Source organism: Lygodium microphyllum, chromosome 25 (genome assembly GCF_053477565.2).
Source record: "Lygodium microphyllum isolate KBCC chromosome 25, Lygodium_microphyllum_v1.1.10, whole genome shotgun sequence".
NCBI lineage: Eukaryota > Viridiplantae > Streptophyta > Polypodiopsida > Schizaeales > Lygodiaceae > Lygodium > Lygodium microphyllum.
In genome coordinates, this window is record NC_141159.1 from 9,777,654 (window position 1) to 9,804,491 (window position 26,838).

Consider the following 26,838-nt stretch of genomic DNA (forward strand, 5'->3'; position numbering starts at 1 on the left):
GACATGGTGCTTGATGCCCAGACACAGGAGACCCTTCAGCCCCCTACTGTCATGGAAAAAGGTAAACAACAGGTCCGAGCTTCGGATTCTCCTAGCTCTGATTGGATTGAGGCACGACAAAAAAAAGGTAAAAAGTTGGACGCAGGCCTGGCAGATCCTGGGCCTCATGTTTCCCCGGATTCCGTGCGCACGTACACGCGCAGGAAAGACATGGTCACCCCACAGCAGGTTGTGCGTACCATGGCCCCGTTAGCCCCCCGCAATCCGTCTTCAAGGAAAGTCTATTCCGAGGGCCCCAAGGGCCCACCTGCTAAGCTGGCGTTTGATGCGAAAGGCAATGTGATTACTCCTTGGGATAGGCGTTATCCCCGCCCTGCTCCCAAGGTAGTGGATTTCCCTTCTACCTCTAAAGCAGGTCGCCCGAATTCATTTGCAGTATTGGCGGATTTTCTGGATGAGGGTGTCCTGGATGCCCTCGCAGAAAAGATGCAATCGAGGCAACAGGCGCCTCGTTCTTGACTTCCTTTGTTTGAAAATATATGAAGATTGCCACGTGGAACGTGCGAGGCATTTGCTCTCACCATAAGCAGCATACCATGTGGTCTGTCTTGCATGAAAATCAGTGGGATGTATTATGTGCAGTGGAGCACAAAAGTCATGGTGAGGCAGGAAAGGTTGTGGATTGTCGTGGATTTCGTCTGTTTTATGCAGGGACACATGCTAAGCATTATTCGGGCGTGCTGATGATTGTTCATGAGAAATACCAGCCTGTTCTTGTTAAAAATGATGTGCACGGCCGCTTTCTGGTAATCGAAGTCCTATTTGAAGGTGAGATTTTATGGCTGCTGGGACTTTATGCTCCCAATGATCCCACATCCCGACGGGATCTATGGTTGACTTTGCAGGGCTCCATGGCACTTGGCCGCAGAGGGTTTTTGATGGGAGATTTCAATATGTGTGTTGACTCTTCGCAGTCCACCTCAGGGCATTCGGTAATGGATACGCCAGAAAGCCGGGTGTGGAACTCCTTTGCTTTGCACATACTTAAGCAAGATCTTTGGTCGTGGCTTCACCCTTCTGTTTCAGGTTTTACTTTTCATTCTGCGCAATATGCAACCACTTGGTCGCGATTGGACAGAATGTATATCATGCAGGGGGATGATTTTCTTCCCGAGATGCTGGAGATGAAGGTCTTGCAGCAATATGCGTTGTCGGATCATTTTCCCCTCCAGCTTGAGATGCGGGCACAATCTGTTGCACCTTTTATGCAGTTCCTGGATAAGCTCCCTTTACGCTTCAACTCCTCTTATTTGAAGCATCCAATTTTTCAGGATTATATGCAGCAACTGATTGAGAGGTTCTTATTAGTCTCTCTCTCTCTCTCTCTCTCTCTCTCTCTCTCTCTCTATGTAGCCCAGAGAGCACTCTGAACTGTGCAGGACGCTACTTGCACTGCGAGATGATGAGACTCGCTCACCCTTCTCAGCACCACAGCTTGCAGAGTGGCGCCCAGGAGCAGCAGGACGTAGGGCAGATGGTTAGCGGGGCAGCAAATGCAGCATACCTGGACGAGATGCTCTATTCGTCTAACAACCGTCAAGATTAGGGTTACAGCAGGTCGGCCCTTCTGCAAAAATGGGCGAACGTGAGCAGGAGGGCCAGAGGACAGCCGGATGATTGAGTCAGGGCAGGCGTCTGCGACGTGGCAAAGTGACGGGACAGTAGTAGATAGGCGTGACAAAACACCCAACAGGTCCCGCAGGTCTGACAGGCGACAACAGCGACCAGCAACGGTCGCTATCACGACCCGCAGGTCAGATTGGCGGCGGCTGGTCAGACGGGCTCTCCTCCCGCCATTGCCCGTCTCTCTCTCTCTCTCTCTCTCTCTCTCTCTCTCTCTCTCTCTCTTTTCGTAAAGAAAATTGAATTAATTAGTAAATATTTACATGAGACCATCAAGTGAACATTCTCACAGTATCTCTTACATGCTATTACATCATACCATCAGGTCAACATACTCAATCTCTCACACTGTCGTTGTAGAAATTTATCAGATGTGAGGAGGCTCTCAGAACAACCTATTACATAAGCAATTCTAATAAATCAGATAAAAAGAACCACGGGAGTAGAGCGAACAATCGCCAGCCAGGGAGCAGCAATGTCTGGAAGGACTTGGTCTACCGACATGATAGAAGTGATTTGCCATAACACCAATCCACGCACACCGACCACATGCCCATGGATGCCCGATGCCGAATAAAAAATAAAGGCATTGCGAGTACGCCATATGTGCCACAGGGCTGTCCATCTAAGAAAATGGAATAGGTAGGAACAATTTGAAGACAAAGAGGGCATAGAGGACATATTTCCCATAATCCACGAACAAGCTGGTATGCAGTGCTGGGTCACCGAGAACCACACACGGGAAATGAAATTCTTGATCTGTCTCGCAATAAGGCAAGAGACAAAGAGGTGAAGGAATGCCTCATCGCATGTAGTACAGAAAACACATTGGCCTGCAGAGATCTTTCGGGCACAGAGTACTTCTCTCGTTGGAAGACCCCCAATGAGCAGCCTCCACATGAACACTTTACCCTGATATAGAACCTTAGATTTCCAAAGCTAGATAAATCTGTCCCGCCACTTCTTTTTGCTATCCTTGAGATGCCACACCTTATTAACCTTCCTTGTGACCCATCATTTAGCTTCCATCATTTGATGATATATCTGATTTGCTGACCTTTTCTGAAAGTGATCAGGAAGCACAAACTTCCAGTCATGCCATGGATGCAATGGCTGTAACGTAGGCAAAGGAGAGAACCTCTAAAGACAGTCTTGTATTGACGACCAAATGTCCATGTATCCACGAGGCACCCTAAAGTACTTACGAATATGCCTAGAAGAATCAAGGCAGGGTTGCCCAGGAATATCCCCATCAGAGACTCTCTTCAACCCTAATCTAGCCATCTGATTAAACTTATCTCGTTGCAAATCTTTGTGTGGCCAATCCAACAACCTTGAGGAAGCCAGTATTTCTCCTTGCAGTGAATTTTCCTCCTTACAAATATTCGGAGGATGCCAGACAGCAAAACGAAGCATCTCCTGCTAGGAAGCAATTAAACGAGAAAGGAGAAAATACTAGGAGACCTTTATGGGCCTCGTAGAATTAAGTGCATGCCACCAGGAAGCATGAATTATCGTGCTTCCATGAGAGATGCTAGTCTTTTCTATGAAGAATTTGGCAATATCTGACCAAGGATGACACTGAATACATAGACTCTACAAAACGGACAGTCTCAAAGCGGCCATATGCAAATTAACATCCAACAAAGCTGCATCCCCTATCCTTTTCGGAGTAGTCACATGTTGCCAGGAGATCCATACCTGCCCCAAACGATTGCCTTTCTTTTTCCACAGCATAAATCTGATAAGCTGGACCAATTCCAAAAGGGACTTCGTAGTCCAAGGCAGGAATGGCAGAAAGAACGAAATCAGTTACTTTTAGCCTACCATGAAGAGGCCAACTTTGAGATTTCCAGTACATGAACCTGTCATGGATTCGGGATGCCATCCAATCCAACAAAGCACGGGGAGCAACCTCCACACCAATAGGATATCCAAGGTGTCTAGTTATATTGCCCCTCAGGATTACAATTCCATTCCATCGGAAGCCCTGCCGATCATTCTCCATATAGGAGAGAAGGGTGGATTTCTGAGTATTAATGTGAAGACCCGATGCCAAAGAAAAAAGGTTCCAGGCCACCATTCCTCGATTGGCATTAATAGGATCCACCTTGAGGAACATAAAAGAATCATCTGAAGATTGGCCCACAGCTGATCACCGCCAAGAAGAAAAAAGCCAACTATCTCACCTTGAGCTGCCAACTTATCCAATAATGAGAGCATCAGGTGAGTTACCAAAGTAAACAGCAAGGGGCTGATTGGAAAACCTTGCCGAAGAGACCGAGATAAGGGGATTTCCTTCATAATTCCTCCATTAAGAGTAATATGGGCCACAACACCCTGACTGATGGTATCAACTAGAGAAATCATATGGGGGCCAAAACCCATTGTAGACATTAATTGCCGCAAAAATGACCAACTGACTTGATCAAATGCCTTCTCAATGTCTAGCTAAAGCATAACAACTTGCTCGTTAGAAGCTTTGCAATAATAGATTCCTAGCTGGACATTCAAAATGTTGTACATTATATTCCAACCTTTAATGAAACCGTATTGACGTGGATGAATGAGGTGAGGAAATACTTTCTACAATCTGTTGGCAATGATCTTGGAGAAGATTTTATATAACGATCCCATAACTGAAATGGGTCTCCATTGTTTCAAAGGGAATGGAGAGGGAACTTTGGGCAACAACTTGATGACTGCAATCTTCCAATCTGAAGGCATCATACTCCAGTTCCACACCTGCTGTCCCAATGGAGCTAATGGGTCCTTAAGCAATTGCACATTGGCTGAAAACAACTCATTAGGAAGCCCATCCCAACCTGAACTTTTGTTTTGAGGCAAGTGAGACAACACTTCTTCCACTTCCTCTTCAGAAATATCGGCATCCATTAGCTTCACCCATTTTGGTTCTACCTGATTACTTACCAGGTCACAGATGTATGTTCGAGCAGAGAGAACAGCATCTGTAAGGATGTCTTGCGGACCCAACAAGGCCCTATAAAAGTCAACAGTCATCCAAATAATGGAGGCAGGATCACTCACCATATCACCTTGCCCATCCTTTAAGCGCACAATATTTTCTTGGGCATATTTCTAATATTGATGAGCAAAAAATTGATGAGTTTGACTGTTGTTATCATGTAAAGCTTCGGCTCTAGCTAACAGTTTGTATTTTGCATATTCCTCTTCTTGAAGAGATTCGACCCTGCGTTTGAGCCATTCAATGCAAGTGAGCAAGTCATCATCGGAATCCCCAGTCTGACACAAAGCCAAGGAATGGGCTAATAAAGCTTGAGCATGTTGCAATTCAGCTCGAAACAAGGAAGCATGCTGAATACCATATTGTCGGGATAAGGCTCGTGCATTATACCTAAAACCGCCCATGCTTCCATTCCTATAGATAGAACCTTCAAGCTAAAAGAATCTATCAGGTGCTGAATATGTACCAAAAACTAATTTTGCTGCAAAAAAGATTGATTAAACTGAAGAGACAAATGGGCAAGGAGGGCCTTGAATGCATGAACAGGTTTGTGGTGCATTTCCAAGACCAAAGGGTAATGATGTGACAGAACATGTTGTCTTTTCACCCGCATATGAATGACTGTAGGAAGAAAGGAGTCACTTTGGTAGATGTAGATTCTATCCAGTCTGGCCCAATTATTCGGATGCTGAAAAGAGCAATAAGTATATCTAGCTTGTGATGGATACATCCAGGACCACATGTCATGTTTCAAAGATGCCACTACAAGATCATCCCAAGCTTGCCGCTCAGGACAATCCATGACTGAATGCGGAGAGGTCGCTTGCTCTGGAGAAACATAGGCATTAAAGTTACCCATAACAAAGCCTTGATGAGCCAAGGCAAGGCAGTACAGGTCATCCCAAAGCTGACGACGATCCCTTGCATTAGAAGTAGCATACACGCCTACAATCCACTGAACCCCCCCCTCATAACATATTTCCAGAATCAGAAATCGGCGGTGGGTATCTTGAGAAACCAATGTTGGTTGCAGAGACGATTTGACAGCCAACATAACTTCCGATTTGTATGGAGCGCGAACACTAAAAAAGACTGCATAATCCTAATACACAGAATGTTGTTTGTGCTCCACAACACAAAAAACATCCCAATTTCTAGCAAGCACAACTTTCCACAACCGATACTGCTTGCTACTCGAGGAAATACCTTTTGCAGTTCACAAAGCAAGTTTCACAAAGCAAGTTTCATGATGAACCATCGCTTTTCCTTTGCCTTTTACATCTATAGCCTTGGCAACCTGGAATCTCTCCATTTTAGTACGTATGACATCTACAAGATGTGCTCTCTGCAGACCCACAATCGAAGCCCGGGAAGGAAACTGCAATTGTTGGGAGCGGAAAACGTCCAGAGGAGGCACAAGCCTTCCCTGAGCATCGAATCGCAAGGCTGAATTAGAAGTCCTTCTATCTTCCACTGTTCGGGTATGCAAAGATTGAGGTTTCATATAAAAACCTGTACCTCTACACGTTGGAAGGTCTGAGTGATTGGGGGTGGCAAAGGATGGGCAGGATTTAATCGAGAATCTTGTCGAGCATTACGACAAACCACAGTGACCCAAGAATCCTCTTGAGGAAACAAATTTTGCCCCACCATAGTCGAAGGACGCTCCCTACCCTCGTGAGGGTCATTCTTCTTACCTTCCTTGTGACCTTGTTGGGGAAGGTGCTTTGGGTCAGGTATTGTTTGCTGAAACATGTGCTAAGGAATGTGGTCTTGCATTTCCATATCTTGGTCCATAGGGCCTTGCAGTACCTTCATATTTTTGTCACATTCCGAAATGAAATGGCCCAACTGACCACATCTAAAACAATGTTCTGCAAAAGTACTCCATTTCAACTCATACACCAAGGTTTATTAGCTTGGAACTTCAAAACGAATTTTTTGTCGGACGAGGTTTGCCTGTGTCCCACAACATACATGCCCTGTTCCTATTATGGGAAGCCAACCGAGGTTCCACCAGAACCTCATCAAGGGTTCTCAGTACCATAGGGAGAAGTCTCCAAGGATGCGCAGGAAAATCCACCACCTCTTCCGAATTGGGCAAGCCTATCTCAGAATGTCTTGAAATTCAGCCATGGGTTCAAGGGACCACATGAACTAGCTGCCCATCCATAAACAAAGGAATGCATTGCATAACAAGAGCATGTACTTCCGCAGAACAAAATAGAATCTCAAAGAACCCCTTCGGGCCATCATAAATCTCTTCAACCTAGGGAACTTGCATATGTCTTGAAGCATCATCTGGGCATTGTTCAGAATTGGCAAGCATAGACTGCAGCCAAGTACGAATTCTAGTGATCAAAGGAGTCCTTCCAGTAAAATACAATATGACTGTCCTCTCATGGAAAGCAGCTATCTATTGTAGGACCAGGTCGGTTCCCGTGACTGCTACTACTTGATCCCCTTCGGATAATGTGTTAGCTTTATCCTCATTACTGTGGACATAATTTGACATAAGATGATTGGTAGCGGCCAGCATGAACTTCAAAGACCCAGTAGGTTGCGGACAGGAAACATGAACCTCAGGCTAAGGCAAATTCGGGCCGAAGGCCGGTTCTTCAACCGACAGCCTACGACGTTTGCCCATCTGTTTACTATCCATCAACGGCCCCGGGTTCATTTGCCAACGAATCACCATCCGAGTCAGCCAAGTCTTTGTCATTTCCTTGCCTGATCTACTGATCGAGAAAGGCCATATCGATACCATTATATTTCTGCAGGTTTTCCATAGCAGAAGCAGATTTCGATCCCAAAATGCTTCCTCTGTCTCTCTCTTACTCTGTGGGAAACCCTTAGAATGTGCTGCAAGCTCTCTGCACAGTTCCAAACTGACAATTCGCTATTAAGCTGGCTGTCTAAAGTGGCCTTCACTCACTCTCTCTCTCTCTCTCTCTCTCTCTCTCTCTCTCTCTCTCTCTCTCCCCCCTCTTACACTGTCCTAGAGCAAGGCAGCACAAGGAAGAATGGCATGTAGCGCAAGGCAACCGCTGATCGCACGCAGGGCAAGCACGAGCAGATGCAAACGAGCGAGACGGGCGCAGAGAAGCAGGGACCCATAGTGCCTTGGTCCGACAGCACACCCTTTCTCTCTCTCTCTCAGTCGCGCTCTCTGTTAGAGCAAGGCAATGTAGAACAGCAGGTCGCACGCTAGTAGGTTGTGCTGATGGCTAGGCGGACACAATACCTGGACGAGGGACGCTTCCTCTAACGAAGAGAGATTTGCATGAGGAGGACCACATCGGGACATGGTCAAATTCGGTGGGCGTGGATTGGCGCGACGTACACAGCTCCATCCGACAGGGTGTGTAGGTCCAGGCGAAGGTAGCGGCAGTGACCCGTAGGTCAGACAGGCTGGCGGGATGGCTAGGTGCACAAGCAACAGCATCGTTTCTCCTCTCTCTCTCTCTCTTTGTTCTCTCTCTCTCTCTCTGTCTCTCTCTCGCTTGCAGGACTCTTTATCCGTCATCGGCACCATGACTCGTGAGAAGCACGAGGTCTTCAACTTGCATGCGATGCATGTGGAGAGGGACACAAAGGAGTCCAACTCCCACCATTGGACATGCAAGTATTGCAAGAAGCGCTATACAAGTGGTGCAACTTGGCTTCTCCAACATCTTTCCAAGATGGGGAGGCAAGTTGCTCCATGCAAGGAGATTCCTCAAAACATCGCGGAGAAGATTCTCGCCAAGATGAGAGGGGGATCCACGAGAGGAGGAAGTGGCTTATTGGCACCAGCTTCTATGCCTACTAACGAGGAAGCATCAAATGTGGGTGTATCTTCAACCGATGTGGAAGAGGCCTCTACCATTGGTGGTCGGGACTCCACATCCGCATGTGGCTCTGGTAAAAGACAAAGAGTGGAGGCTTATGCGGTGCTAGAGAGACAATCCTCTCTCTCTCAAGCTCCCGGTCATGTGCGTGGATCGGTAAGGCGATGACTTGCGGACATTGAAATTGCACGCATGGTGATTGAGTGCAATCTTGCTTTCAATGTCCTAATGCAAGAGCAATGGAAGAAGATGGTAAAAGCCATTGCCAATGTGGGTCCATGTGAAGGATGGACCGGTGTTACATACAATGACATGAGGACGAAAAAGATTGATGAAGAGAAGGAGAGGATTGATAGTGCCGTTGATCCTATTCAGACCGTATGGATAAAATATAGTTGCTTCATTCTCACCGACGGATGGAGTGATCGTAAGAAATAGGGCATCATCAACATACTCGTCTCATGTCCACTTTGCACTTACTTTTTGCGGACTATAGATATTGGCAAGAGGGGGAGAGAACGACAGGCGCATTCATCTACTGCCACATTTGATAAGCTATCATTGAGGTATAGATTACAATTTTCCTTTTAAATTTGTTTTACTTTCTTTCATTATGATAATATCATAATTGAAATTTGTTTTATGCATAACTTTCTATCTTCCTATTCTAATAATTAATTTCTCTCTAGTATCTATGATCTATCTTGATGCTCTCTTTCCCCTCGGGCCGCAAGGCCCCCAACCCCTGGGCCCCATCTCTCTTCATTCTTGAATCTTGAAAGTTGAAAGTTGAAACTTGAAAGGCTCAAGTTTCAACTGTCTCTAGACTCTTTCTCTCTCTAACCTCCAATTTCCAAGTATTGTTAGTAATAAGTATACTTGTAATTCGTAATTTGTGGTTTTGGGCGGGCCCCTCAAATGTGGTGCAAGTTGTTACTGACGATGGATTGAATTGTCGATGTATGGGCCGTTTGCTTAAGGCCGAGTCCCCTACGATTGTGTGGATTCCATATGCAAGTCATTAGTTGGACTTGTTGATGGAGAACATTGGAAAGCTCAAGTGGGTGAAGAGGGTAGTCCACAAAGCTATATCAATTGTCACATTCTTCACAGTAAAGTGCTTGCAATGTATTGTGAGCATAGCACATTGGAGTTGAAGAAGTCTTGTTCAACTCGCTTTACTTACATGTGGTTATTGCTAGAGTGCCTTTATGAGGTGTGGTCTGCCTTGCGCCAGGACAATGGTGTCCACTGTATGGACTGAGTGGGATGAGCATGAGACAGAGGAGGCCAAAGCCATGCAACGCTTGTGCCTTAATGAGCAGTTTTGGCAAAAAGTGCGTGCCGTTGTCATTGTCATGACTGCCTTTTATAGGGTGTTACATATGAGTGATTGCGAGAGGTCCACCATGGGCCTTCTCTTTCACTTCTTTAGAGCGGCATTGGTGGAGGCACGTGCTTGTACAGTGATCATAGAGACACAACGTGCACATGTTTTAGAGATAGCAGAGAGAAGATGGGTGTAGATGCATAAGCCCATCCATGGTTTTGCTGCATTGGTGCATCTGGCCTACAAGTCACCAGTGGTCATGGATGATAGACAGTTCTGTTCGGACCAACTTGCTTATTTGACTTGTGTGGTCCCTTTGGATGACCACAATGCAGTGCTGGAGGAGCTAGGATGCTATAGAGGGCATGTGGCTTTTGCTTCTCCCACTTGTTGGAGGAGAGTGTCACTTGTGAAGCCTTTATTTTGGTGGCAAAACTTTGGATACGCACGGGAGACCCTTTGGCCCTTAGCGATGAGGATCCCTGCCTAGGATTGCTCTTCGGGTACATGTGAGAGAAACTGGAGTGCCTATTCTCTCATTCACACAAAGATTCGCAATTGGCTTAGCACATGACAGTTAGAGCAGCTAGTCTATTGCTGCACTAACTTACGCATGATGAGGGCTATGATGAGCATAGGTAGTCTGAAGCAGGTAAAGTTTAAACACTTAACCATAACATTTAAAATTTGTTGTTTCAAACATTGAACTTTTAAGTTTATACTTTACAATTTAGACTTTAGCATTTACAATGATCAATCTTATGTGCATCATTGCATTGTGTAGGTGAATGTTGATACATTTAAGTTGATGGGTGACTGTCCTCTTTCAAGTATGTATAAGGAGGTGGACGAGGAGGAGATAATTTTTGCAGAGCTCTATAAAGAGCTTATAGCAGCAGAGATACTCGTGACACTCGCAGTGAGTGTGCTCGTGGGCAAGGAGTTCGAGTAGGTGGTAGCAGGGGCATGGTCATTCGACGCCCTCCATCATCGAGGAGGGGTGTGGAGTGCCTTGCAGACATATGTAAGGCAGGGCTCTAGTAGCTCACATCCTGTGCCTCATGATGACATCCCCCCCTTGCCTACATAGCCGCCACGTAGGGAGCCATCATTTGATGGTGATGGTAACCTCATCAGTGAGGATGAGTATGAGTGTCTCATCATTGTATGCCGAGGAGTCATCTTCAGACTCTCTTGATGAACACTCAGATGGTTTTGATGATGATGATGATGATAGTGATGCCTCATCATAGATTCATAGGTCTCTCTTTTTTTTGTATTAGATATACTAGACTGTAGTTGTATCGCATGTTTTGTGCAGCCCATGCGACCGTGAGGTCGCCCTCATGTATTCGTCTTATTTTGTAATCAAATGGCTATTTCACTTTAAACATGTATTCTATGACCTATTATTTAATGATTTATGGTTTTTTTTATTAAAAAATCATCTTAAATTTTTTTCGTACTAATGTCGTACCGTTCCTTAAAAAATCACAAGGTACCATTTAGTACCGTATTTTATCGTACCCTACTGTATCGTACCTTTTGTACCTAACAACTATGGCATGGACAGAAACTTCAAGTGGTGTCTTCAAGTCAGACAACCTGATGGTGAGGGAGAGTGATGGATAATGAGTGATGGAATAGGATGAGTCGTTCTAGGATGCCCACAACATGTCCTTATGAATGGGATGTTTGGGCATTTGTCCTACACTGAAAAATACAAAGTCAATAAATGCAAACAAAGCCTTTTTTGGGGCCCTTATTAGGGGGAAAACTTAGGCATTAATGCACTACAATTTAATGTTAATACATGCCATGATTCGGTTATGCAATAGGAGGATAGTGTAGTATGCTGCAGGAAGAGAATCAAGTGAAGAGATGAGGACTATAACCCTAAACGACAGGTGCTGAGGGTGCCCCTCTGCTACCTTATCTGCAAGGTCTTGTTCTCCTGATTGACATGTCAGAGAAATTGATCAATCTGGGAAATTCCTGGTAAGGGGTATTGGTCAGGGCCACGAAAGTGAGCTGTGATAGTTGTGCCATCCTTGAGAATCAAACAATCCTTGCTCTTAGTCATTCTATCGGTGAAAGTCATTCAGTTTTAATGTCTAGCAGGATGGTGTTAAGTGCGGTCTCAGAATGCTCCATTGTGCTGAGGCTGGCCCTAGAACACCCCTTCCCTAGCGGGGTTACTTTCCTAACCCTGACATGAATGCCTATGAGAGTTGTATCATGTCCTTCAATGAGTGCATTCATGGTCTGTCACTTTAGCAGTCAGCACGCAAGAGATGAGGCCTCCAAGGTACTTCTGCTGTCGATGCTGGGGGTAGTGCATTGCAGTCACTAGTAGAAGGTGTACCTCTTTCTCATGAATTGAGTATACTCCTTTCCCTTGCTACTGTGCAGGTTTCTGTGTTTTTGTAGTCTCTCTTTTTTTTTTCGTAAAAGGTAATTATATTAATTACGAAAAAAATACAAGGTTACTTGATTACAAGATACATGACGACAATCTAAGCTATCATGAGAAGAGGTTCTAAGTACTACAAGTTACAAGGTCAAGGCAACGGCGCGGAGGAAATTGCCATATGCCAGGGACGTAAGTTCTCCCTAGAGAGCAAATCAGAATGCTGGAGAAGATCTAGCTGCCAATACAAGAGGCCCTTAAGCCTCACAATATGTCGCTGAACATTACAGGCTGAGTCAAAAAGAAAAGCATTCCGAATGGTCCAGTTATGCCAACAGCCCCAATATCGAAGAAAGTGATACATGAGCTTCATATGAGGCTGTGCCGGAGTGTGGTATTTGGGCTGCCCAAAAACCCAATCAAAGGGAGGCAGGGGGGAACCAACCACTCCTTGCCAAACAGCCGATAAAAATAACCAGACTTTCTTAGCGATGGGGCAAGAAATAAATCGGTGGCGGGCGGATTCCACAGTTGAGGTGCAAAAGAAGCAGTTGCCATTGGAGATTCGTCGCTTGGAAAGAGCTGAAGCAAGCGGAAGACCACCAATCATCACTCTCCAAAGAAAGACTTTATATTTGAAGGGTGTCTTGTTCAACCAACCCTCCATCATAGTTGCCCTCCACCATGACCGGGATTTACGCAATCCCCATAAAGCATTCGCTGTAGTAGTTAGCCATTGATGATCTTTAATCAGAAGATGGTACACTTGGTTAGCAGAAGCTTTGCTTAAATAGAGCCGGCCTTGTAGGTCCCAATCCTGCCAGGGATGATCCGAAGCAAGGGCAGGAAAGGGTTGTCTGCACTGGAGCTCCCTCAAAAGCTGTTCCCATAAAGGCCTATATCCACGAGGGATCCTGAAAAGCGTCCTAGCTGTACGAAATGATATAAGCACATTGCGACTGACAAGGGTGGTATCCGCAACTGAAGACAAGCCCAAACGTGCAATCCGGTTAAATTGTGGTCAAAGCTCATGTTTACCTTCCCATGAAAGTAAACGCGAGACTGCCAGCAATTCCAATTGAAAGGAGTTAGTAGCTAAGCGATCCTCCGCTGGATGCCACTGCGCCTTCTGGAGGACCACTTTCCAGGAACATACCAAATGAGTAAGCAGCGATGAAGACGAACTGGAGAACCGCGAATCAGCATTAAGAACATGCCACCAAGAACTCCGGATTTGGGTATTACCATGCAAAAGCCCATGGGCCTCAAGGAAATAACGGGCTATATCCACCCAAGGATGATGATCCGAGCACATGGCACGGAAAAGAGACCAACGGAGTGCCTACATGTGAGTTTGGGCATCTAAAAGAGCTCCGCCACCCATGCGTTTGGGGGTGCACGCATGTGACCAAGAGATCCAGGAAATACCTGTGTGCAATGAATCCTTCTTCCAAAGCATGAAACGAATAGACTGAGTAAGAGCATTCAGAGTCGTAGTAGTCCAGGGCAACAATGGCAAGAAATATGTGAGCATTGGCAACATAATTGTCTGGGCTACTTTGAGGCGAACATGGAAGGGCCAGGCCTGAGACTTCCAATACATAAACTTGGCCACCATTTTCTGAGAAATCCACTGCAGAAGCTGCTTTGGGGGAACCTCAACACCCAAAGGGTACCCAAGATGCCTGACAATGGAGCCACGAGGAACAACCAGACCTTGCCAGTCTAGGGACTGCAAATCCGACTCCGTGCAGCTAAGAATGGCTGATTTGAGCGCATTGATACGAAGGCCGGACGCCTGACCAAAGAGACCCCAAACATCCAATGCTTTTCGAAGGTTATCTTTGTCCGCACGCAAAATCATAAAGCTATCATCCGCCAGGGATTGGCTAATGAAGTGCTGTCCTGTAGGAAGCGACAGTCCGGCCAACTGAGAAGAGGTTGCCATATGAGATAACATGGAAAGAACTGGATGTGTCGCAAGGGCAAAGAATAGAGGACTCAAAGGGCACCCCTGTCTGACAGAGCGGGCAAGGACAAATGGCTCAGTAACACCTCCGTTCAGCATGACTCGTGAAGACGCCGCAGTGCTAATGGTGTAGATCAGACGAGACATCCGAGCACCAAAGCCCATGGCAGACATAAGTTCAGCAACGAAAGACCAGTCCAAATAGTCAAAAGCCTTTTCCAGGTCCAGTTGAATGAGTACTACCTCCTGATGAGAATGCTTTGCATAATCAATTGCCAGTTGAGCATTCAATACATTGTGCAGAATATTGCGGCCCTTAATGAAACCATACTGGAGAGGGTGCACAATGGCAGGGAGATGCTTATGGAGCCGATTCGCCATTACTTTGGAAAAGATTTTGTACATTGAACCCATCAAAGAAATTGGGCGCCACTGAGACAACTTAGATGGCGAAGGAACTTTTGGAAGCAGCTTAATAAGTCTCCCTTTCCATGAGGAAGGCATGATCCCCGTTTCCCACACCTGCTGAAACAAAGCCTGCAATGGTTTCGCCAGTTGGGTAGCAAAAGCCTCAAAGAACTCGTTAGTGAGACCATCCCAGCCCGGACTTTTATCCTTGGGCAAGTGTAACAAGACATCCATAACCTCTGCCTCACAAATATCTGACTCCATAGTAGCTTGCATGTCCTGCGGAAGCTGATTGCGGACCAGGTCATAAAAAACCGCACGGGCCTGAGTAATTTGGGGTGAAGGTGTAGTAGAACCGAGAAGGTCACGGAAATAATTCCTGCACATATGCACAATAGTCTGCGGATCCAGGATAAGGTGGCCTTCTGCATCCTTGAGTCTGGTCATATTCTCGCGAGCAGGAGAGGCGTGGAGAGCTCGAAAGAACTTATGGGTCTGACATGCACTATCTTGCAAAGTCTCCGTCAGATGTCGCAGTTTGGCTTGCTGATATGATCTCAACTGGAATTCTTTAATAAGATCAGCCACCCGCATGGCCAGTGCAAGCAGAAATGCATCATCCGGAGTGTCCACCAGCAGCGAACGGACCAAAATCAGCAGGTTCTCGGCGGCCTGTCGACGCCGCCGACAAAGAGATGCATGATAGATCCCATACTACCGAGCAACCCGCTGCACATTAGAGAGCAATCGTTCAAATGACGCAGGGCCCTGAGAGGAGAAGTCCAAGAGGAATCTGTCAATCAATTGCTGCATATAGCCCTGAAAGATGGCATGCTTGAAGTAAGACGAATTGAAACGCAAAGGGAGTTTCCCCAGAAATTGCTTGAAAGGTGCAATGGGTTGGGCAAGCAGCTCAAGCTGCAGAGGGAAATGGTCCGGCAAGGCATATTGCTGCAACACTTTTATTTCGAGCATCTCGGAAAGAAAATCATCGTTCTGCATGATATATATACGGTCCAACCGCGACCATGTTGTTGCATACTGGGCAGAATGGAAAGTAAACCCTGTAGAAGACGGATGTAGCCAGGACCAGAGATCTTGCTTAAGAACAGCAAGAGCCAACTCATGCCACATACGACTTTCCGGCGCATCCATTACCGAATGCTCCGATGTGGACTGGGAAGAATCAACACACATATTGAAATCCCCCATGAAGAAGCCCCGTCTGCCAAGTGATAAGGAGGTCTGCAAAGTCTGCCAAAGCTCCCGACGAGATGACGAATCATTCGGCGCATAGAGGCCAAGTAACCATAAGATTTCCCCTTCGAATAAAATTTCTACCACCAAAAAGCGGCCATGAACATCATTTTTAACAAGAACAGGCTGATATTTGGCATGTACAATCATGAGCACACCCGAATAATGCATGGCCTGTGTTCTTGCATAGAACAAACGAAAGCCATGGCAATCCACAACTTTGCCTGCTTCACCGTGACTCTTGTGCTCAACAGCGCACAAGACATCCCACTGATTCTCATACAATACAGTCCACATGGTATGTTGCTTGTGTCGAGAACAAATGCCTCGCACATTCCCGGTGGCTATTTTCATGTGTATTCAAAACAAAATCAGGTACGAGGCACAGCTTGCCGCGATTTGACTTTGTCGGCGAGAATATCCAGGACTCCCTCATCCAAGAAATCTGCCAATACCGCAAAAGAGTTCTGAGGACCAGATTTGGAAGTAGAGGGCATATCTGCTGGCTTGGGGTTGGAACGAGGATAGCGACGGTCCCACGGGGTAATGACGTTGCCTCTGGTATCAAAAGTCAGCTTAGCAGGTGGACCCTTTGGACGATCCGAATACATTTTCCTGGCGGGCTGAGGACGGGGGGCCGCGGCAGCCATAGCAGGAGTAGAGCGCTCAGAAGACAACAGTTCCTTCCTACGCATATATGTACGCATGGAATCTTGTGAAGTAGTAGGCACAGTATTCTCCATGCCCGCAACAACCCTGTTGCCTTTTTTTGCACGTACTTCAACCCAATCAGTGGCACGGGAATCCAGATCCGAAACCTGTTGTTTACCTTTGGCCAGAACTTGAGGCGGATGGAGAGTATCCAGCGACGGAGCGTCACACACCATATCATCCATGGGCGGCGCAACATGGCCAACATCTGAAGTGTGTTGCTGCTCCGGGCATTCGGCCATAAAGTGCCCCAACTGTCCACAAGAAAAGCAATGTCCCGCAAAATTGCCCCATTTTAAACGAAAGTGTAACGGATGCATGCCCGAGCAATTGAGGCGTAACCAGGCAGGCCTTTTCCTTGCAGTATCCCATAACATACACAATCGGTTGCGATTCACAGCCCTGAGACTGGGAGGGACCAGAACAGTTCCGACAGCTGCCATCGCATCCTTCAGTAGTGGCCAATAAACAGCCGGACAATTTTCCACTTCTACCCACACAGGGCATTCACGTTGCAGCAGGCGTTGAAAATCTGCCATTGGGCGCCAGGGAACCACATGAACCAACCGGCGATCAAAAAACAAAGGCAGTTTAGACAGGAGAGCAACACGGTGCGTCTCAGATTTCAGCAGGACCTCAAAAAAACCCCGGGGCCCAACAAAAATCTCTTCAACACATTCCCCTTGTAGCAGAGTGTGCAGCCACTGGCGAATACGGGAAAGCAACGGGATTCGGCCAGTGAAGAAGAGTATCACAGCGCGATCATAAAACACGGAAAAGGAGCGTAGGACAGTTTTTGGGTCGACGGTGGCTTCCAGAACATCATCAAGTGCAGAGTCGGAAAAAACTTCCTGATTATGTTGAACATAATCGCCAAGCAGAGTGTTGGCAAATTCCAGCAAATGCTCCCAGTCAACATCCTGAGAGTCCACTGAATCTGAAGCAACCTGAGCATAGGAACGGTCCTGCTGAACACCTATCTCTTCTGAAGTATGTTTGGTACGTTTACCCGCAGGCTGGATGTCAGGACTAGGGGGCATCTCTTCGGTGCACGGAACCATATCCTCAGGTTCCTCAGCATCGGAATCCGGGCCCAGTGATGCCACCGTTTGGTCGATGAAATCCAGATCCAAACCAGCCATCGTGGATCACGATCTGAAGGCAACGGAGGACTGACGCACAGTGGGCAGGCGGCGGGGCAGACAATGGGGCAGGCGCTGGAGCAAGCAAGGTCCACAGGGCCCAGGTCCAACGGCGACGGCAGGAGCCCTGACACACAGGGTGGACAGGCGACGAGCAAGAGTGGAGCCCGTAGATCTGACGGGCGACAGCAGGGCAAAGCACGCAGCTGGCGGGCCTCTTAGATGCAGGGGACGGGCCTGCAGGAGAAGGCGACGGGACTGCAGATGACGGCGAGAGGAACAGGCAACGGGGCTACAGGCTATGGCTCCAGGGTGCAGGCGACGCTCACGGGCACGCGCAGAGGCTGCCAGGCGAGGACGAGCACCTACGGATGCAGACGAGCAGAGGCGACGGCGACGGACGCGGCTCAGGCAGACGACGGGGGCGACCGGTACGGGCGTGTCAGGCGACGGGGGAGACTGTAGCGCGCGTGTCAGACGACGGCGGCGACGGACCAGACAGGCGCTGAGAGGACGGGCCAACAGCAGGGGTTTCGTCCCATTCCCGCCATCTCCATCAGCACGCTTTCCTCTCCTCTCTCTCTTTTTTTTTTTTTTTTCCGTAAAGGGTAATTGTATTAATTACGAAAAAAAGTACAAGTGTACTTGATTACAAGATACATGATGGCACTAAGCCATTATGTGAAACAGTTCTAGTTCTACGAGTTACAAGGTCATGGCAAAGATATAGAGGAAATTGCCATATGCCAGGGATGCAAGTCCTCCGGGGAAAGTAAGTCAGAATGTTGAAGAAGATCGATCTGCCAATACAAGAGCCCCTTAAGCCGAACAATATGCCGCTGAACATTAGAGGTGGAATCAAAAAGAAAAGCATTCCGAATGGTCCAGTTGTGCCAGCAGCCCCAATAGCGAAGAAAGTGAAACACTAGTTTCATATGTGGTTGTGCGGGTGTTGGGTATTTGGGCTGCACAAAGACCCAATCAAAGGGCCTTAACGAGAAACCAACCACTGCTCTCCAAACAGTTGACAAGAACGACCATATTTTCTTAGCGATAGGGCAAGAAATAAAGCGGTGACGGGTAGATTCGACACTGGTGGTGCAAAAGAAACAATTGCCATTGGATATTCGTCGCTTGGAAAGAGCAGAAGCAAGCGGAAGACCCCCAATCATCACCCTCCAAAGAAAAACCTTATATTTGAAGGGTGTCTTGTTCAGCCACCCTTCCATCACAGTTGCCCTCCACCATGACCGGGATTTACGCAATCCCCATAGCGCATTAGCTTTAGTGACCAGCCAGTGATGATCTTTAATCAGGAGATGATAGACCTGGTTTGCGGAAGCTTTATCTAAACGCAGCCGGCCTTCAAAGTCCCAATCCTGCCAAGGACGAGCCGAAGCAAGGGCGGAAAAGGGTTGTCTGCTCTGGAGCACCATCAGAAGCTGTTCCCATAACTGCCTGTATCCACGAGGAATCCTGAAGATTCTCCTGGTTGTACGAAATGATATTAGCACATTGCGACTGGCAAGGGTGGCATCCGCGACTGAAGTTAAGCCCAAACGTGCCATACGGTTGAATTGTGGTCGAAGCTCTTGTTTTCCTTCCCATGAAAGTATCCGCGAGACTGCCAGCAATTCTAGTTGAAACGAATTAGCAACCATGCAATCCTCCGCTGGATGCCACTGAGCCTTTCGGAGGACCAGTTTCCAAGAACATGCCAAATGGGTAAACAAGGATGAAGCGGAACAGGCGAATCGGGAATCGGCATTAAGGACATGCCACCACGAACTCTAGATTTGGGTATTGCCATGCCGAAGCCCCTGCTCCTCAAGGAAATAATGGGCTATCACGACCCAGGGATGATGATCTGACCACATAGCACGGAAAAGAGACCAACGGAGGGCCAGCATGTGAGTTTGGGCGTCCAAAATAGCTCCTCCACCCATGCGTTTGGGGGTGCACGCATGCGACCAAGAAATCCAGGAAATGCCTGCATGCAAGGAATCTTTCTTCCATAACATGAAACGAATAAACTGAGTCAGAGCATTCAGAGTAGTAGTAGTCCAGGGCAGCAAGGGCAAGAAATATGTGAGCATCGGCAATATAATTGTCTGGGCTACTTTGAGGCGAACATGGAATGGCCAAGCCTGAGACTTCCAATACAGGAACTTAGCTGCCAGTTTCTGAGAAGTCCACTGAAGAAGCTGCTTTGGTGGAACATCAACACCCAAGGGGTAGCCAAGATGTCTGACAATGGAACCACGAGGCACAACGATACCTTGCCAATTCAATGACTGCAAATCCGACTCCGTGCAGCTGAGAATGGCAGATTTCAGCGCATTGATGCGAAGGCCGGAAGCCTGACCAAAGAGATCCCAAACATCCAATGCTTTGCGAATGTTATCCTTATCCGCCCGTAGAATCATAAAACTGTCATCAGCCAAGGATTGACTAATGAAATGTTGTCTAGAAGGAAGCGACAATCCAACCAACTGAGTGGAAGCGGCCATATGAGATAACAGCGAAAGAACCGGATGGGTTGCAAGGGCAAAGAAGAGGGGGCTCAATGGACACCCCTGTCTGACAGACCAGGCAAGGGCAAATGGCTCGGTAACGCCTCCATTCAACATGATTTGCGAAGACGCCGCTGCACTAATGATGTAGATCAGTCGCGACATCCGATCACCAAAGCCCATAGTAGACATAAGCTCTGCAACAAAAGACCAGTCCAGATAGTCGAAAGCCTTTTCCAGGTCCAATTGAATCAGTACAACCTCCTGATTAGAATGCCGTGCATAATCAAACGCCAGTTGCGCATTTAACACATTGTGCAGAATGTTTCGGCCCTTAATAAACCCATATTAAAGTGGATGCACAATGGCAGGGAGATGCTTGTGGAGCCGATTCGCCATTACTTTGGAAAAGATTTTGTACATGGACCCCATTAAAGAAATTGGGCGCCAATGTTTCAACATAGACGGCGAAGGAACCTTCGGAAGCAATTTAATAAGTCCTTCTTTCCATGAGGAAGGCATAATCCCCGTTTCCCACACCTGCTGAAACAAAGCCGTTAATGGTTTCGCCAATTGGGTAGCAAAAACCTCAAAGAACTCATTGGTGAGACCATCCCAACCAGGACTTTTATCCTTGGGTAAGTGTAACAAAACATCTACAACCTCCGCCTCACAAATATCTGACTCCATAGTGGCTTGCATGTCTTGCGGAACCTGATTACGAACCAGGTCATAAAAGACTGAACGGGCCTGAGTAGTTTGGGCTGAAGGTGGCGAAGTGGAACCAAGAAGATCAATGAAATAATCCCTGCACATATGCACAATAGTCTGCGGATCAATGACCAGTTGCCCGTCTGCATCCAGAAGTCTAGTCATATTCTCTCGAGCAGGAGAGGCATGGAGGGCTCGAAAGAATTTATGAGTCTGACACGCATTGTCTTGCAGAGTCTCCATCAAATGCTGCAGTTTGGCCTGCTGATACGATTTCAACTGAAATTCTTGAATAAGATGAGCCACACGCATTGCCAGTGCTAGTAAGAACGCATCATCTGGAGTATCCATCAGCAGAGAACGGACCAAAGCCAGCAAGTCCTGGGCGGCTTGCCGACACTGTCGACAAAGAGAGGCATGATGGATTCCATACTGGCGAGCAACCCGCTGCACATTAGCGAGCAATCTTTCAAAGGAGGCAATGCCCTGAGAAGGGAAGTCCAGTAAGAATCTATCAATCAATTGCTGCATATAACCCTGAAAGATTGCATGCTTCAAATAAGAGGAGTTAAAACGCAAAGGGAGCCGGTCCAGAAATCGCTTGAAAGGTGCAATGGGGTATGCGAGCATCTCAAGCTGCAGAGGAAAATGGTCCGACAATGCATATTGCTGCAAGACTTTCATTTCAAGCATCTCAGGGAGGAAATCATCATTCTGCATGATGTATATGCGGTCCAGCCGCGACCAAGTTGTTGCATACTGAGCGGAATGGAAAGTAAACCCTGTAGAAGAGGGGTTCAGCCAGGACCAGAGATCTTGCTTAAGAACAGCAAGAGCCAACTCATGCCACCTACGGCTTTCCGGCGCGTCCATCACCGAATGCTCCGAGGTGGACTGCGAAGAATCAACACACATATTGAAATCGCCCATGAAGAGGCCCCGTCTGCCAAGTGACAAAGAAGTCTGCAAAGTATGCCAAAGCTCCCGGCGCGATAAAGGATCATTCGGTGCATAGAGACCAAGTAACCATAAGATTTCTCCATCTAGTAAAATTTCAATCACCACAAAGCGCCCATGCACATCATTTTTAATAAGAAGAGGTTGATATTTTTCGTGTACAATCATGAGCACACCAGAATAACGCATGGCCTGTGTCCCTGCATAGAACAGACGAAAGCCATGACAGTCTACAACTTTTCCAGCTTCACTGTGACTCTTGTGTTCAACAGCACACAAGACATCCCACTGATACTCATGCAATACAGTCCACATGGCATGTTGCTTATGGCGAGAACAGATTCCTCGCACATTCCAAGTGGCTACTTTCATGGTTGTTGTAAAAGAAAATCAGGTACGAGGCACGGCTTGCCGTGCTTTGACCTTGTTCGCGAGAATATCCAGGACTCCCTCATCCAAGAAATCAGCCAACACGGCAAAAGAGTTCTGCGGACCAGATTTGGAGGTAGACGGCAGATCTGCTGGCTTGGGAATGGAGCGGGGATAACGACAATCCCACGGGGTAATGACATTGCCTCGGGTATCAAAAGTCAGCTTAGCTGGTGGACCCTTTGGACGATCCGAATACCCTCTCCGAGGGGGCTGCGGACGGGGGGCAGAGGAACCCATCGCAGGAGGAGAGTGCTCTGACGGCAACATTTCTTTCCTGCGCATATAAGTACGCATGGAATGTTGTGGCGCAGAAGGCACAGAATTCTCCATACCAGCAATCACCCTGTTACCTTTTTTTGCACGTACTTCAACCTAGTCGGAGCCATGGGAGGCCGAAACCGAAACCTGTTGTTTACCTTTATCCAGAGCTTTGGGTGGATGACTAGCATCCTGCGATGGGACATCACAGACCATATCTTCCATGGGGGGCGCTACATGCCCCGCATCTGAAGGGTGGTGCTGTTCTGGGCATTCGGCCATGAAGTGTCCTAATTTGCCACAGGAAAAGCAGTGTCCTGCAAAAGTGCCCCATTTCATACGAAAGTGTAAGGAATGCATGCCAGAGCAATTGAGACGTAACCACGCGGGCCTTTTCCTGGTAGTGTCCTATAACATACATAAGCGATTACGATTCACTGCCCTTAAACTTGGCGGGACCAGAACCGTGCCCATTGCAGCCATGGCTTCCTTCAACAGCGGCCAATAAACAGCCGGGCAATTTTCCACTTCAACCCATACAGGGCACTCCCGTTGTAGCAGGCGCTGAAAATCTGCCATTGGGCGCCATGGTACAACATGGACCAAACGGCGATCACGAAACAGAGGCAATTTAGACAGAAGAGCAACACGGTGCGTCTCAGATTTTAACAACACCTCAAAAAACCCCCGGGGCCCCACAAAAATCTCTTCCACACATTCCCCTTGTAGCAGGCTGTGCAGCCACTGGCGAATACGGGAAATCTGGGGGATTCTACCAGTGAAGAAGAGTATCACCGCGCGATCATAGAATACTGAAAAGGAACGCAAGACAGATTTGGGGTCAACAGTAGCTTCCAAAACATCTTCCGGTGCAGATTCAGAAAAGGCTTCCTGATTATGTTGCACATAATCACCAAGTAAAGTGTTTGCAAACTCTAGCAAATGCTCCCAGTCAACATCCTGAGAGTCTGCAGAGTCCGAAGCAACCTGCGCATAAGAACGATCCTGATGATCCATTGACGCCTCCGGAGTGTGCTTGGTGCGTTTGCCTGCAGGCTGAAAGTCAGGCGCAGTGGGCGTCTCTCATTGCATGGAACCATATCATCGGGTTCCTCGGTGTCAGAGTCCGGACCAAGCGCTGCCACCGTTTGGTCTATAAAATCCAAGTCCAAGCCGGCCATGGTGTATTGCTGCGTATACCGGTCAGAGGCTGAACGAAAATCTCACGGGAAGCAGGACTGCACCGGCCGTTCTACCTCTTCGCAGGCAGAGACGGGCTCGTTCCCGTGGCTGGCTCACGCTGGCGCGCGCTCTGTGTGGCAACCGGGGGGTGACTGGCTGCTGGCCCTTGGTGGCTCAGGGCGGGCAGCAGGCAGGGGGCGACGGAACGTCCTGACAGAGGGCGAGGTAGGTTAGGTGAGGTCTATCCTGCGCAGGGTCGGATTGCAGGTCCCCAACTTTACGCAAGGTCCAGTCGAGCCTGCGCGGCCGTGGGGGAAGGGACCAGGCGGCAGGCAGGGCAGGGCGGCGAGGAAATCACAGGGCAGGGCAGCGCCGCACGCAGACAGGTCGAGGACGTCACGCAGGGGGCGACGAAGGGCGACGGGGCAGGAGCGACGGGGCAGGGGGCGACGAAGGGCGCGCAGGGGGTAGCGACGGGCGACAGGGCAGGGCGGCGCGCAAGGCAGCGCAAAGGCGTCTGAAGCAGGCGCCCGTGTTCGCGCTCGCGCTCTCTCTCTCTCTCTCGCGCACCTGCAGGAGACGACGGGCTGCCCTGGACGAGCAGGCGAAGCAGAGGACTCGCTGCCGCAGTCAGGTCACGGACGGGGTCGCCATCGCCATCGCCTTCCTGTTGCGCGCCATCGCTCCGTCAATGTTCTCTCTCTCTCTCTCTCTCTCTCTCTCTCTCGCTCTCTCTCTCAACTCAGAAATGACAAATCTCTCCTCTCTCTCTCTCTCTCTCTCCTTTTTTTTGTAGTCTCTCTCTCTCTCTCTCTCTCTCTCTCTCTCTCTCTCTCTTTCTCTTTTGAGTTTACTCCTTTTTCTTGCTACTGTCTCTGAGCCTTGCTTGTTTCATGTGATTGCCTGAGGGGAAGGAGAATGAAGGAGGAAAGGGAAGAGGCCACTGCTTGAAAAAGTGCTGCCAAATATGGGGCAAGGAAGCCATTTGATGGTGGATTGCAGGAGGCTGGCGGGCAGCTGGGAAGATGACAATCAGAGGCAGGAAAAGCAAGAAGAGGTTGTTAGCAGGCAGGAGCACCAGCTTGGCAGGCAGAAAGGAGGCAGAAGAAGGACAGAAGTCGCAAGCAGCAGGAGAGGTGAAGGGGGAGTAGGGAGAACTGACGTGTGAGCAGTGGGCGAGGAGGGGGAAGTTGTCAGAGGAAAGGGCTAGATGGAGCTGGCGGGCTGGAGAAGGATTGTGGTGGGCCGGAGGGAGAGGAGAGGCAGGTGGCAGCCACAGGGCCTGGCAGAGTTGGTTCGCAGCACAGGATCAGCTTTGATGCACGCTACTTCCTTGCTGATAGTCCAATCACCGCCAATGGCTAGCATGTCTTTGGTAGGTTGATATTATTAAGGGGAAAGGAATGTTGACAAAGGCTGGTGGGTTTTGCCAGATATCATTTACAATGGGTCCCCAGTTGAGAATCTACACTCTGGTGGGAAATGCAGGAGCAATAAGTGAGGAAGCCCATCTTCTCCTCGTTACTTGTTGGCTGAGAGGTTGTAAAGGGCTTAGAGCTTGAGGCATTTATATCTGTAAAATTGAGCACCCAAAAGAAGAGCTGCTCTATGATTTTCCTCCATTATGCTCCACTGAATATGAAACAGTAATACCTGTTGTAGGGCTGTGAAATATTTTAAAGTTTGCATTCATCATTAAGTTTTGTTACTCCAGTAATCTGTAAGATGACTCAAATCAATGGTGTCAGATTAGTGAGAGTTGGTCATTAAACGTTCTATGGGTTGCATGTTCTTGTGCTAACTCCTGCTTTTTATGGATACAAAACTTGGAAATGCGTGTGAAATGTCTGCCATTTTCTGATGAAGTTACTATTAGGCATGCTTCTGAAAGGGCTCCAAATCTGTATTCATATTTTTGTTTTTATTTGATTTCTTATTCGTACTGTGAGCTTATACTTTGGTTTTGACAGACCTTGGCCAAAAAAGATCCAATAAGAAAACAAGTTCTTAGAGTGAAAAGCTGCTTAGCTGGATCCAAGGCAGAAAATTCACTGAAACAAAGTGACATGATTTTGGCCATCAATGGACAGCCGGTCACATATTTCAGAGATGTTGAAAATGCATGCAATCAGGTTGACAGCTATGATCATGCAGATGGGAGCCTTAAGATGACAGTTTTTCGCCAGGTGAGAAAAATTGTAAAATTTATGTTAATTTGCTCATGATGTGTGTTTTCCTGGATACATGCGAAATTTGGTGGATACAGTTAGCAAAAAGAGTGTGACAAAGTTACCATGTCGTGTAGCTTTCATCCCTAAAAATGCCTCTTTTATCTGGCCTTCGTAGCTTAAGAAAAGTACACAAGTTCTAGCATTGTAGGGTGAAATGCCCTAGATATTCAGTTGAAACATAAACGGAAGCTTAACTACAGAAAATTCAAGGTGATAGGCCGATGAGTTATGGGATTTTATAGATTGAAAGATTTCACATCTCTGCATGTACCCATTACACAGTGATTTGTGTGTAGGATAGATTGGTCTATCTTCTCCTGTTTATTATCCTTGCCACGAGGACTTGCAAGAGGTATCCGATGAACCTGTGTCAAGGTTGTAGTAATTATTTGAGTTGATAATCATGCATTTCTTGTGTGCTTGCTGGAGATGATCTTGTGATCTCCAGAAGTAAACATTAGCAGTGCCAAGAATTTCAGCAAGTCAAATATCTAATAAAGTGACAATCAAGATGTAGGTCAATTCGTAACGTCCATATCTGAAGCAACTCACATTCTTGTAGAATTTATAGATTGTCTTTTTGGTGGCATATTTGAGGCTTTTCTAGTTCTTTTTCTTTAAAAAGAAAAGTAAAATGTGGCTAATTATATGACTCAAAAGGCTAATTACAACGGAGTGCTCATGCTCAACAGACTAGTTGGAGCTGATGCAAAGTCACAAATACATCATGTATACAAGCCTCTCAAGGTGGTCTGGGGGGGATGGGGGCAAGAAGCCATGGAGGGGGGGTGTATCACCATTTGGGGCTGCTTGCCTGCTTCATGAAGA

General features: G+C 47.5%; 1 protein-coding gene across 1 annotated transcript in view; it reads left to right on the forward strand.

Annotated features, from left to right (window-relative positions):
- The window catches only part of DEG7 (DegP protease 7), a 322,546-nt gene that overhangs the window by 250,970 nt on the left and 44,738 nt on the right, over positions 1 to 26,838 (forward strand). Inside the window, exon 21 of the mRNA XM_087666495.1 lies at positions 25,750 to 25,965. Coding sequence (XP_087522621.1) covers positions 25,750 to 25,965 — 216 coding nt within the window. The remainder of the gene's footprint in view (positions 1 to 25,749; positions 25,966 to 26,838) is intronic.